Source organism: Aptenodytes forsteri, unplaced genomic scaffold (genome assembly GCF_000699145.1).
Source record: "Aptenodytes forsteri isolate BGI_AS27 unplaced genomic scaffold, ASM69914v1 Scaffold93, whole genome shotgun sequence".
NCBI classification, from domain to species: Eukaryota; Metazoa; Chordata; class Aves; order Sphenisciformes; family Spheniscidae; genus Aptenodytes; species Aptenodytes forsteri.
In genome coordinates this window covers 7167202-7180857 of record NW_008794665.1, presented here as the reverse complement: position 1 = coordinate 7180857, position 13656 = coordinate 7167202, and the positions used below count along the sequence as shown (strand labels likewise).

The following is a 13656-nucleotide window of genomic DNA, read 5'->3' as shown; positions in this document are numbered from 1 at the left end:
AAATGTCACAAATCAACTTAAAAGCTAGTGAAAACAAAGGTCTTGATTAGAAAAAGAATCATATAAGGGACAGTAAATAACACCTCCAGTTCCTTAACTGCTACCCTTCCATTACTGCTGTTCAAATTCATTAAGGTGCTGCGCTGTCTGCATTTTATATATAAAGTAAAAAATGCTTCTTGTGACAAAGGAGAGACAAACGCTTTTTACATTTCTTATTTCAGGAGCCACTTGAAGACTCCTGTAATTATTCTAATGCTTTAGCTCATTTCTGACCTGATATTTTATTTCAGCATAGGACTCCAGGGCAAGGGGACCCCAGTTGAGTTTTACAATACCTGTGGAGCAGGCTGATACTGCCACCTTGGGGAGGACTGTTTCCACATACTTTGAGGAGCCTAAGCAAGTGTCATATAAATCAGTTTGATTTTTTTCCCTGTCATATCCTCCCAGGAAGACAGCTTCTTAAAATCCTCTGTCCATGCTGTTGTAAGACCTTCCAGATGTGTCCCAACTCGGACTGTATGACATTTATAATAATACTGGAAAGAAATGCCTCTTTTTTGCAGGGAAGTTTGCTTAGCCAAGTTTTAGATATCATTTAAACAGTGCCTCATTTACACTACTTTTAATTTTACAGCCATCTTGCCAGCATAAAAGCCCTGTTCTGCATCCAGCTGGGCAAGCTGTAGTTTGCATACAACACTCCTCTGCTTGTGGGATTCTAGCTTTCTTGTTAGTCTAAATCCTTGTCCATGCACAGCTTAAATTATCTCCTTGGCAGGCTACTGGCTCAGCTGGATGTGGCTGCTAGGACATACACTGCCTCAGATGTCATGAGAGGCATTACCGTGCATAGGAACAGTCTGATGAAAAGTACAGAGCTAGACTGTGACAATTTAACCAAAGTCAAGACTTCTAGACAAATTAAAGGAAGCATCTGGATCTTATCTTCACAATATCCATAGTTTTATGAGACTGACCTACTCTTTTGCTTTGCAAGTGAGTCACCCCCCATCCAGTCTTCTCTGAGTTTGTATCCACTAGCAAATGAAGGAACCTTGCTATACATTTTATATATACATATGCCTTGAGAAACAAAGGCTGTGCACAGCATTGAGCTGCAAGGCTTTTCACAGTGGAAACTATCAGTAGTTGCCTCGGCTATGCATACAACAAAGGAAAAGATTTAACATCTCACCTCTCACCAGAATAGGCAGGGCTCAAGATCAAGGAGCTGCCTGAAAGCAACTAATTTGTCTATGTGCTCTTAAAAAAATACAGCAACAAAATTATTACACAGCCGTCTACAGCCAAGTAACACAAACTATGAACTCATTCACGATGAAGGATGTGAATTTACGTGAGGAGGCTGTGAAGGCACCATTAGCTCCTACCTTCTGCCAAAGCACTGGCTGTGCTTGTGGCACTACAGCGGGAGACAACAGGCTTCTAGAGGAACTGGTCTCACTTAACTGCTGTAGCAGGCAGGAACAGTCCTGGTACTGTGGTAAACCAACACTTACAGGCTCCCACATAGAGCTACATTTTGGACGACAATGTCCCCAGCAGGACCGGGCTCTGGAGAGCACCTTCATCTTTTCCTCCCAACACAGACAGCCTACGTCCCAGATTCTTGTTCTCACTGTAATGACACATATCTTAATACCCTTGGAGTAAACAGGTGCCTCCACCCACCTGGGATTTACAGTCAGAGAGGTGGCTTATCTAAACATTTCCTTGTGAACAGACAAGCAGGGCTTACTCCACTCTTTCGTTCTATTACTAGAACCTGGTCATTAAAGCACATATTTATATTTATTTTCTACTAAGGCATATGAGTTTAAATCAGTTACTTTCCCACTTGTGGGAAATTGTCTAAAAAGCAAGTGATAGGTCCTTTCTGGACAATCTTTTTATCCCTGGTTTTAAGGCTACTATAGCACGGCAAAGAATGATGCTTGCAAGAGAAATGTATCAAGCTATCAAGCCACCAGCTAATGCACATGACTGGCAGTGGTGCAAGCCTTCAGTTTTCTTCCTGATTCACAAATAATTTCTGTATTTTAATCAATTTTTTGATTATTTTAATCCATCTTTGTTAGGCAAACAGCTTTACATTTGCATATGGTTTACACTGCGATCTGAAAGTATTGCAATTATTAATTCATTGCAATTATAAGAGAAAGTGCATATGCTCTTCACATGCATATATGAACACACATTCAAGAACATGCAACACAAAGTAATCCCAGTACCTCCATGATCACTTTCACGTTTCACTACTGGTAGAACTCAAGTAACGTTCAAAAATATCAACTTCACACAATCACTAAAGTGATTGCAAAAACTGTATCTGCAGCTAAGTTGCAAAAATTCAACAGTGCCAATTACTGACCAAACGTATCCAATTGAATGAGGATCTATCAGTAATAGATTAACCAGATTAATGAGTACGTAACAGTCTCAGCATGGTACGTTGCCACTGTTAGTTTCAAAGTTCACATATAAACTTCTTTTTACACTGCACGCATGGTTTATGAACGAAGTCTGAATGAAAGAGGAAGTTAAGGCAAAATAAGGTAAGCGACATAATATGAAATTAATCTAAGTATTTAAGTGTAGACTGCTTACAGGAAAAAAAGAATAAATCCTTGATCATGATTTAAAAAAAGGAATGCACAAATGCATGTCTACCATGTCATATTATTATGCTACAGAAAAATAATACAATGCACATCTAGACTGATGAATAACTGATGACAACCATTTCATAAGGTGTCTTTTTTAAGAGGTATTCTTAAAAAAAAAGGAAATTGATATTTGAAAAAATCCACAAAAACCTCCCTGTAAATTCAGTAAGAAAAATCATAATGTACAGAAATTAACATTGCCTGTAACAAAATCAGTATGTTAATAGCTCTTGAATGTTTGGCTTTGTATTGAAGTTATTTCAAAAGATTGATTTGGGCATGGATTTAATATGAGGGAGAAAGCTTGAACTGCAAATGCAAGAATTCAAATAAATTAATCACAGGAAATCCCATTCTAAAATTATCCATGATGTCTCTATGAGTACCTAAACATATTATCTTAAAAAATGAAATAAAAAAATCTTTCTGAAGTTCAGGTGTCGCCGATAACTTAAAATCAACTACTTATTTGCCAGTATGGTTTTCCATCTGAAACACCTCTGAATTTATTTAATCAGCCAGTATTCCTGTTAGATGATTAACATGCACCAAAACCCCTTCAGATACTGGATTACAGAAACGTACAAAAAGAATGAGAGGGCTTATTTATGAACAATTACAGTAACTGGAAATGATACTTACCCATCTCCCCTCTCCATCCACCCGTCTATGCTTTTCTTTTCCACTAACTGTGCCATAAGTCTGAAAGCTTGTACAGTATGCATTTCCAAACTCTCAATTTCATATGGGGTTAGAACCTGCAGCATTGGCTATTTCAGCTCTTCTTTTTTTCATTAAGACATACCTCTTATATTTATCTGTATCAGAAAGCCCTTTCAGATTACTGTCTATTTCAACTTTAGTGGTAGCTGATGAAAGATGTATTCTAAGCTGTTCTCTGCTGTGAGAGTGCTCCTTTAAAAGCTACTTCTTCCTGACTATCCATTTTTTTTCCTAAAAATAAGTAAAGATTTACTTCCTGAAACATGGTCACTTAATAACAGCAGCACGTATTTGTCACCATTCTCTTCTTCCTCCCCTAGCTTCTCTCCTTTTCATAACCTACTCTCCCTGCGTGCCAATGCTGTTTTTCATGGTTGTTCCCCAACTCCTCCCTTCTCTGTTGCCTCCCCTTAGCTTTATCTGCTTTACTTGTTTCTAAAACTCTTCTCACATCTGATTCTTTCCCAGCTCTTCAGTTTCTGCCAGTGTAGGAGCGCAGCCTGTTAGGTTGCTCTAATACCTCTAACACCTTCCATGGGGTCTTGTTATTTCTAAGCAGCAGACTAGGAAGGACAGCAAAGATCTGTCCTTGGATCAGACAGAGGTATATGTGCTGTACTGAATGTCTACCTACACCACACACTCCTTAAAAACATTTCAGGCAGGGAAGGACACTCAAAAGACATTGAATTTTGCAATTGTTGATGGATTTTTTTTTTTTTTTTTAAAGTTATCTGAAACAGCTCATGTTATTTGTTCTTCAATTAGTGACAGGTTCGTGGATAAAAACATAGACAATGGTAGACAGCAATGAGATGACCATCAACCTTGTTGTCCTTGGAAGAACTCAGACTGGCAAAAGCGCTGCTGGGAACAGCCTGCTGGGCAGCTCAGACTTTGAGAGTCATCATTCCCCAAGCTCTGTGACTACATGCTGCAGCCTTGGACGCAGCTGTCGCATTTCGGGGATTATACGAAGAAACGGCTGTGAGCTAGCTCTCCGTATTCGAGTACTTGACACTCCAAGCTATCCTCACAGTGCTCTGAGCAAAGAGCAGGTGAGAGACACAGTGAGTTCAGCCCTGGCTCACCACTTCGGGGAGGAAGGCCTGCATCTAGCTCTCTTGGTCCTGAGGGCTGACTTGCCTCTGTGTCCGGATGAAAGCGATCATGCAATTCAGTTCCTCCAGGTAACAAATAAATACATAAATAGTAGTCTCTGCCTTAACAGCAACTCTTTTGTCTTCAGGTGACAATAGCTATGGAAGAGTTGACTGCAAAAGTGAACTAGAGAAGTGCAGCTGAAAACTGGAACACTTTCCAGTCCAGCAGTTGAAACACGTCATTCAGAACTCCAACACCATACACCATAGCTACACTTATCACACTAAACCTGAGAAGAGAGAGGCAAGAACAGCTCTCTTTTGTACGTGGGCTCAGCACAAAGGAATTTAGGAAACAAATTTACCTATCAAAGTAAGTTTTTCTCTTAGAAGTGACAGTTAATGCTTTATCATGACAGATCTAGCTTGTTGAAGAGAAACGCTACTTAAAGCAAGCAAAAGTCAGGTTACCTCACTCTCCCGTGCTCTGTATAGGACCAAAGCAGAGAGCAATGGGTCCAAAAATCACGCAGAAAATCTGACTGACCTGGGACAAGGATGCTTAGCTCTGTCCTGCACTGTCACTTACTGCTGTATCTGTTCAAGAGAAAGTACTAGAAAGTTACCATAAATTTACTCTGGCTAAGGAAAATTTCTAGCATAACTGACTTGAAGCAAATATTTTGAACCTCCTGGGGGATTTTTTTTTTTTTTTTTTTTTTGCAAGTAGGTAAGATATGTGGGGAGAGACACTGAAGAGGAATGGCTTTCTTTTCAGTTGTAAATTTCTCATTATCATGCATACATAACTTTAGGGGGGGCAAGGGGGGAAGGCCAGCAAAAGGACATTGCTCAGTTTATGTATCTGATCAGATGAACCAGGTTTGTCTGATTTACAAAGAAACAAAGGGTTTCAGTTATTGCCAAAGTCTGCACATTACACTTTGCATCTGTCTTACACTAATGAACTTTCTAAAAATCTTTAGGAGTGGAAGGGACTTCCTGGTCCATCAACTCTTATTACGTGCTGTAACTGATATTACTTAAATATATATGTAGATAAAAATATACCAATATATAAATACATAGATAGAAAAATAGCCTTCAAAACGTGTTTGATTTGCTCTCCTGTTCTTTCTGATTACTCTCTATTGGTAGGTTACCCCTCACTTTTCTGGTAGTTTGAGAGTTGGTTCTAATTTTGACACACTCTTACTCATTGTCAGTTTACATATATTTGTTTTCAGTGTTACCCTTTTTCCTTATACAGTTCTCCATCTCTCTATGCTTCATGGTATTTAAGAGAAAACACTATTTACTCAAAATATTTTTACTCTAAGCCAATGAAAAATCATCATGCTTCTAGTTTGAGACTGTTTGGATCAAATCTGTGTGTGCTTTAAAAGCATAAGAGATGCTACCATACCTTTTCTCTCTAATGAAGCTTTAAAACCCCTACTGGAAAGGAAATAAAGCATGTTTAAAAATAATGAGAAAGCAACACTTACTTCTGTTTCATGATTACAACTGGCTCTCAACTTATATAATGGTTTGCTTTTTAGTTATTTTCCCCTTAAAAGACCAGATGCTGTGATTTCATCAGCCACAAACAAATGGGGCAGGACAGGTGCCTGGGTGCTGGGAATATGAACAGTAAGGTTTACATTTCAGTATGTCATTCCAAGAAGACATCAGTGTGAAGACTACGTTTAGCAATCAGGAGTTTTTAAAATAATCCTCTGCAAATTAGGGATGGCGTATCAATGAGGATGGCATATCAGTAGAAGACTACTGGCATTTAAGTATCTCTGGATTTTTTTATTTCAGTAACATAGCTTAATGAATTGAGAGTGGCAGATATTGATTTCAGAACCAACATGAGCATTGACTTTGAGCCCTCAGCAAATCAAGGCACTATCATATCTCTCCAAAACTGATAACCCAACACTTCCTTAGACAGCTTATGCCAAAATTTTGTATGGGTTTAATTTTTTTTTCATCCCTAGTATCTAAAACAGATTAATCGCTATCTTGGGAGTAGAAAGATCTCCTTTAAAGCGGTTTTATACACCTTGGAATTTAGGTTACAGAGTTAAGATCTGGACTTTATTACCAAAGTAGGCTGCTTGTCACACACAGCAGTTAGCATGATTGCACTGAAGTTGTAACTTCATTTACATCTGTAAATGAAAGCCCAATCTCTTATTCGTATTAAAATTTTCTGTATTCATTGACAAAAAAGCAGCTTGTTTTCTCCATTCCCCTCCATCAGATGAACCACAGCAGTTAAAGACAAACTCTCTGCCCCATCACTTAGGTTGATGCATTTGATCTGTGTTTTTCCTGAATTGCTGAGAATAGTTCAGTTTTATGGGATACAGCTGGAATTGCAATTGGTGTAACACAGAAATTCATCATTTATTTTTTTCAACACAAGGTGATTTGGTGATTTAAAAAAAAAAATTCAAAGAGCTGTAGAAAGTGTAGAAATATGGATATGTGGAAACTACTGATGTAAACTACTTGTATTTTACTTTTTTTTTAATGTGTGACATAGCTAAACAAGCATTTTTCCTTATTTACATAGACATTTTTTAACTGGAAAAATTCTATTAACATCTGTAGTAAGAGAACAGAGAACTGCTAGTACTGCACAACCACATATTTCCACTGAAAGTGGATGTCAATGTCTTGGAAGGTGAAAACCCCCAGAAATTTCAGCAACTCAGATAGCATGAACTGGATTACTGCCAGGAAAAGAACATATAACTGGTCTGTTAATGCATAAGCATATGAGGTGGCAGTGGGGAAAAGGAACAAGAAAAGATAAACTATTTGAGATTTGTTTTTCATTACAGGAACTTCTGGGCCCCACATGGAAGGATTTCACTGCAGTTCTACTTACTCATGCAGACAAGGCAGAAGAGGCTGGATTCAGTGAGGAAGCATACTTGCACAGTGCCTCAAGTACCCTGTTGTCACTTTTAAGCTCGGTACAGCATAAATACATTTTCCTAGACAACCAGAAGAGCATAATTAAAGAGGAAAGAGCTATTGTCTTAAGGAAGCTCTTAAATTTTATAAGACAAAATAATTATCGAGTGCTTCTACTTAAACCCAGCAAGGAATAAAATTAGCTTTCAGGTGCTCGTTTGTCTATTTTCTATGGTAGGTAACATTTAATAGAAATAAGAGAGTAGAAGCCATCAACCAGAAAATTCCACATCCATACCAAATACCTTTGAACACACAGTTGGAAATATCTCTGTAGATTACCAAACTACTTGCCTTTCATAGAGTATCTCACACTACTGCATCCAGAATCCTAGCTTCAACCACAAAATCAGAACAAGCTAGTGCTCTAAATCACAGTCCTAATATGTATGTAGTCACAAATGAGACTTTTATGCTACACCAGATTGTATGTTGCAGTTCAAACAGAACACTGATCTGGAAGGAAAAAAAAAAGTAAAAAAAAAAAAGTACATTAGTTCAGACTGTAAGGGAGCCTTTTTGCTCAATTCTTCAAGCTTTCGGAAGTTCCTCCGAATTCCAAAGTTTGTAAAGAGCTTTCCAGTATTAAAAGCTAAGATTTATCTACTGTAAAAGTATTTCCTTACCTTGATTCAGGATTAGTTAAATTGAGATTTTAAACTTCAAGAATTTTGCTTAATAAGACATTATTGGATACATAGTTTACAAGGCAGATAAAATAGCTCCCATGTGCTTAACGCTATTTGGCACATTTAAAAGAACTAATTACTATTGCTTATTCCCAGATGCATGAAAAATTAACACAGTTTATAGGCACATACAAAACTCATTCAAAAAAAAAATCTGTTCATCTCTTCTTTTGCGCCTGTTCCTTTTACTTTTATATCACTGTCATTTTGTTTTCTCTCCCAGTTTACTGGATGAAGTTCAAAGCCTGCAAAATTCAGAGTGGCTAAGTTTTTTTATTTCAGTGGTTTCAAAAAGCGCTTACTGTTTCAGTGGTTAGACAGTAACCAGTTAATTATATGCCAAAATATCTGAAATATCTCTAAATAGTTACTTAAAAGGTTTATTGTAAATTGATCTAAAATAGTTATTTTCAGATTATTAAGAGGCAGGAATTAAAAGAAGTAATTTGAGGCTATGGTAATTACCATAGCAACCATGACTACTTGTACTACATTATTATGGAATAATTCTAATTGTAAAAACTGAAGAAGCTATTTCTGTTAAATCCAAAGCACCTTTCAGATAAAGTATCATTGCATAAAAATACATTAAAACAAAAAAATTAATTTATTTTATACCTGTTTGGGCATTGGAAACAGATTTTTTTTTTTGGTAGTATTTGACTGGCTCTAGCAATCTCTTTGCTATTCATTCTTTCTTAGTAGTACCTATCATTTGGAAGGAAATATCTAGGTGGACTAGATAAAGAACTATTTTAGCAAAGTGACAGCTTTGATCTTATTGACGTTGTAACAGCGTAACTGTGGGACAAGAAAGTATGTCCATTTGTATATCTTAGGGCATAAAGGGCCATCGTTTAATCTTCCCATTACAATTGTCTGCAGACTACTGAGACAACACAGCCAAGAACAAAGTTGCAGAGGCTTATAATATATCTGAAACCTGCCTGAAAGAAGAGGAGAAAAACTATTAAAAGGCGACTAGAAGAATGAAGACGATTGTGGTTTTCACTGACCAACTGCTAGTCCTGCACCTCTTGAAGAGCAGCTAGCACAAAGGAACATGGCAGAAATTTTTCCTTATTGAGATGCTCTTGCTCCATAGATCCTCTAAACCTTTTAGCTGTCCAGAAAATATGCTTGCCTGCCTGTAGTTCTACCATGAACAAGCCTTGGCAATTAAGTCTTGAGCACTGAGTGGTTAATGACTGTTGACAATGCTTAACCTCAAGGACAGTAAGCATGGTAAATGAGTGAATTGTGAAAGTGTTGGAGGCATAACACATTCTGTACCTCTGGAAGAGGAGACAAACAAAAAAGGTATTAGCCATGCATTTCAGAGGGGTAATATATTCATGTTTTTTATTGTGCTTGCATTACTTTCCATTTCAACATCTGAAAAAGCTTCTAATAACTATTTATTTATTTAATTCCACTGTTTGCCATGGTCTCCGCCCTGCAGACTCCTTTCCCTTTCACTTCAAATGGAACTCCTTTGTACGTAGCAACACACTGGTCATTGGTATGAAGATCAGGTTGGATTTGCTCCCAAATCTTCTTCTTGGGATTAAGTTCCTTCTCAGGATCTCCTGTTTCAAAACAAAGAATAACCTAATAGCAAACAACACAGAAGGCAGAGCAAGCACTCTATGTATGTACACATCTGTGACAGCCCACACAGCATCACTGCACACACTTATAAGGGAAAAAACCATTACCTGCGACTCTCAAAACGAAAACTTTAATTGGAATTAGGGATTGTCTAGGAAATGTCTCCAGAGCCACTCTCAAAATGCTGATCTTTCAGGGGAAAAAAGGTTGTAAAGTAACAGACCACAAATACTGTCAAAAGGAAGAAATCAAACCCTTGCTAGTTGTTGGTTTACAAAATTTACTAGAGACCAAAAGGATTCCCAAGAATTAAGTAGATGTGGACCACAGAAATACACTACTCACCAAGACACAGGTTTGTCGGCATCTTAAGTTTAGGAATTAATGAATTTTTATAAGCAATTAATATTAAGTGAATTTGGCAGGTGCCCTTACAGTTGAGAAATATCGAACTTAGACAAGAATAGTCCAAAATTAGCATACTGACATATAATTTTAGCCCCAAGTTTTAACACTGTTCTGCTACTTTTTGTACTATTTGATGACAAGCTCTGGTGCCTAAAATAACAGGAGCACTAGAGGTCAGCTTGTATTTCAGCAAATATGGCCTCAGTCTCTATAAGTCTCAGTTCCCTGTTTCTATGTGTACAGCATGACAAGCTACCTACTCCCTAGAGGTATTGACAGTCTAACTACATTAGCAAATCTGACTATTTAAGGATCTCTAATGACCACAAAATGCAGGTTTCTTCTACTAATGTTTTGAAATACTGTTAACAAATTACATAGAATAGTGAAGTATTTCAGTCATATTTTCCTATTTTTAAATAGACGTGAAATGCAAAGTATAGGAGCAAAACAACTAAGCTAAATGAGCTCTCTTGCTCTAAAGATTTATACTGAATAAACTACTGCCTGCTGACATAATCTAGATAAAGCAAGACAACCAATTCACTGTATAATTATTTTCTGTTCAAAGGTCGAGTAAATTTAATCTCTTAATTCTAATACAATGCAGATTCTCTTAAAGAAAAAAGATATTTCATTTAAAAAGTTACTTAATCATAATGCTGTCAGATGCTCTTGACCTCTTGTGTGTAACACAGGCAGGACAAATTAAAAAAAGCTCAAGACTTGTTTTAAATACAATTTGAGCACATTTAAGTGCTGAAAGGAATCCCATGCTATTTCACTGTTGATACACTATATATATATATATTTTTTTTTTTTTTCACTTGCTTGGAGTGCCATATTGGCACCATTCTGCCCAAACTATTCAAATCTTAAGTTCCAGAACAAGCAAGAATCAAAAAACAAATCCTAGTAAACAGATCCTCCCTGAGATCCTCTCAAGAAGCCAGGAGTTCCTAAAGGAAAATGAGGAGCTCTCCAAGTGAGCAGAATATCAAGTACTCTCATTTTCCACTACTCGGTGTCCCCAAAGGTTCAGGAAGAAAAACTATTAATGCTACAGGGATTCTAATGTACGTGTTTCTAGTAGCTGGTTGAAATTCATTACTGCTTGGCGTATTCCCGACTGGCTGACCAACAGGCAGTTAAATTAACTACTCTCAGTCCAGCCTGCCTTACTGTTTTTCTCCTTTAAATGTTTTCAATGGTTCAATCTACTCGCATTCTCAATGCTTGCAAGAGTAGGTTACTTCTGCCTGCAGACAGGTCTAACTTCTGTCGCTTCTATATCTGTAACTGTGTAAGAGAAACAGACCAGGCCAGACTTCTCCGTTAAGCAGGCTAGCCTTGCCAAAGCAAGATTCAATAATGCAGTTGAGTTATTTCACAACCACAGTGCACTTAATATTTGAAAGAAAAATCAGTAATACCATTAATAAATTAAACATTTAGAGCTAATTGCGCACTTTCACAAAAATAAAAATCCTGCTCAATGCTCAAGTTCATGAACAAAGACAGACATGGATTTAGACCAAAGTGAATGCATACGAACTATTAAAATCATTAAGCAGAATGTTAAATGATCCATTGTGCATTTCCTTCCCCCTCCTCAAATATAAAAAGCAAGTGAATTTTTTCAGTAAGAAAAAAACCTGACTTTTATTATAAAACACACGCTCTGGATGTTAATAAGTTTCTTTGGAATCCTGCATCAAGCTCCCTTGGGATCTGTGGTGAGCTCATATTAGATTAGCACAGGCACCAATTTTAAATACTACCAGAGCTTTAGGCTGTGCATTTTCCTGTGACTTCTCTTCATTGCATTCTTTCTTTCCAGAAAATATTCTTTAGAAGGGTTTCTATAAATAAAATAAATTTAAACTTGCAATGGTTTAATGAGCTTCCCACTCTCATTCAATAAAAAGAACCAAATAAGAGGTCCCAAATTTTGTTAAGCATGTCATTTGGTCTAGCAGTTTAAATATTACGAAAGAAATTCTCCTAATAAGCAAGAAACCTCTCCATGTTGTAACAGCTCAGTAACTATTGAAAGACTATATCTCAGCACAATAAGGGGCAAAAAGATGTGGTGATGTGCGACCTTACAAAAAGTTAGTACCAGTTAGCCCACTGTGGATTATAACTATGCAGCTGAAGGAAAGCATCCATACACCAAAGCTTTGATTAAAAGAAACCTGTTAAATACAGACTAACCATTGCACTCCAGTTTTAGCACTTTTTTTTTTTTTAAGAGATAGTTATTAACTAAATTGCCAGGGATTCTTGGACCAGAACTATATAAACTTAAATAACAGATTCATGGTTCCTGTGGCATTTTTGCATTGAAGAATTTTGTCAAAGCGTCAGTTATACTGCTATTAGAAAGAAGATTTCACAGTCAGCTGTGAAAACTCCACCAATTATTGCTGTCTTACGGCAATTACTGTGTAGGAGAGCATAGTATTTACAGACATGCGATGGAATGATTTTTCTATGGCTTATGAATTAGACCTTTTCCACTGAAGGCGGATAGAAATCTGATAAAGTTCTTAATACAAAAAAGGACCAAGAGATCTTGAAGATTCATGTATTGGAATATAAAACCATGCTAAAGTTCCCCTAAGGGCAATGACATCAAATCAACAAACAAAAAAAGAATACTCCTCCAGACAACAGCATTCCTTATCAAATCACTCCTCTAGGACACTAAAGATGGTTCTAGGAAAACTCTCAAGTTTCTGCAGAAAAAAGTTCAATTGGTTTGAATCAAGATACCATTTGTTTACTTTGACTAAAATGACCAAGGAAAATTAGCCTGTATCTCATGAATATTTTGTATGGTGGAGAGAGCAGGCTTAAAAATAACTTGATTCCAAGCGGCTTGATAGACAGCTGTGTGTTTTAGAGTTGCTTTATTGTTGCTGCTGCTGCTTCTGTTGCTTCATAGGCTTTCATATTTCAAACAAAAACAAGACCCAGCTGTCCCTTCTATTTGACTTTCAAGGACTCAGACTGAACCTTTATGCTTTAAAAGTATTCTTTTAAAAAAAAAAAATCTGATCAGAATATAAATGGTTACAATTAAGCACTGAAATTAAATGACATCTGACATAGCAAGGATTCTACCCTCCTGATAACAGTATTAGTGAAGTGCCAGATTGCCTTTGAGGAGACAGCAGCTAAGCGCACGTGAGATTTTAACACAAAAAAGGTGAGTAGAAGATACAGACATACAACCCCTTTAAAAATTGAGAAACAGTTTTCCATTCTCCCAGTGAGTTGCACACACTGACCCCCACCCACCCCCCAGGAATAAAAGGGAAAAAAAACCCAAACACCAAACCACCCAGTTGGTGAGGGGGGAACCAAACCCACCAAAAGTTGTTAATCACTTGGACAAGAAGGTAAGAGGCAACAATCTTAGTCTGCAGG

General features: G+C 37.2%; 2 protein-coding genes across 4 annotated transcripts in view; one reads left to right on the top strand and one right to left on the bottom strand.

Annotated features, from left to right (window-relative positions):
- The first annotated feature begins 2515 nt into the window (after positions 1–2515).
- Positions 2516–7834, top strand: GIMD1 (GIMAP family P-loop NTPase domain containing 1). The gene is made up of 3 exons (XM_009273570.2): positions 2516–2582; positions 4191–4606; positions 7378–7834. The coding sequence occupies exons 2-3, from the start codon at positions 4214–4216 to the stop codon at positions 7648–7650; spliced, it is 666 nt and encodes a 221-aa protein (XP_009271845.1). The 5' UTR covers positions 2516–2582; positions 4191–4213; the 3' UTR covers positions 7651–7834.
- Positions 7835–9536: 1702 nt separating this feature from the next.
- The window catches only part of AIMP1 (aminoacyl tRNA synthetase complex interacting multifunctional protein 1), a 31915-nt gene continuing 27795 nt past the window's right edge, over positions 9537–13656 (bottom strand). For all 3 annotated transcript variants that reach the window (XM_009273568.1, XM_009273569.2, XM_019470580.1), the window contains exon 7: positions 9537–9791. In XM_009273568.1, the coding sequence (XP_009271843.1) occupies positions 9625–9791 (167 nt within the window). In that variant the 3' untranslated portion in view covers positions 9537–9624. The remainder of the gene's footprint in view (positions 9792–13656) is intronic.

Bases quoted from the DNA above. Each gene is read 5' to 3' on its own strand.
- GIMD1 (XM_009273570.2), top strand. From the start codon at position 4,214: ATGGTAGACAGCAATGAGATGACCATCAACCTTGTTGTCCTTGGAAGA. The intron at 4,607-7,377 runs GTAACAAATAAA...TTTTCATTACAG, and splicing joins ATGCAATTCAGTTCCTCCAG to GAACTTCTGGGCCCCACATG.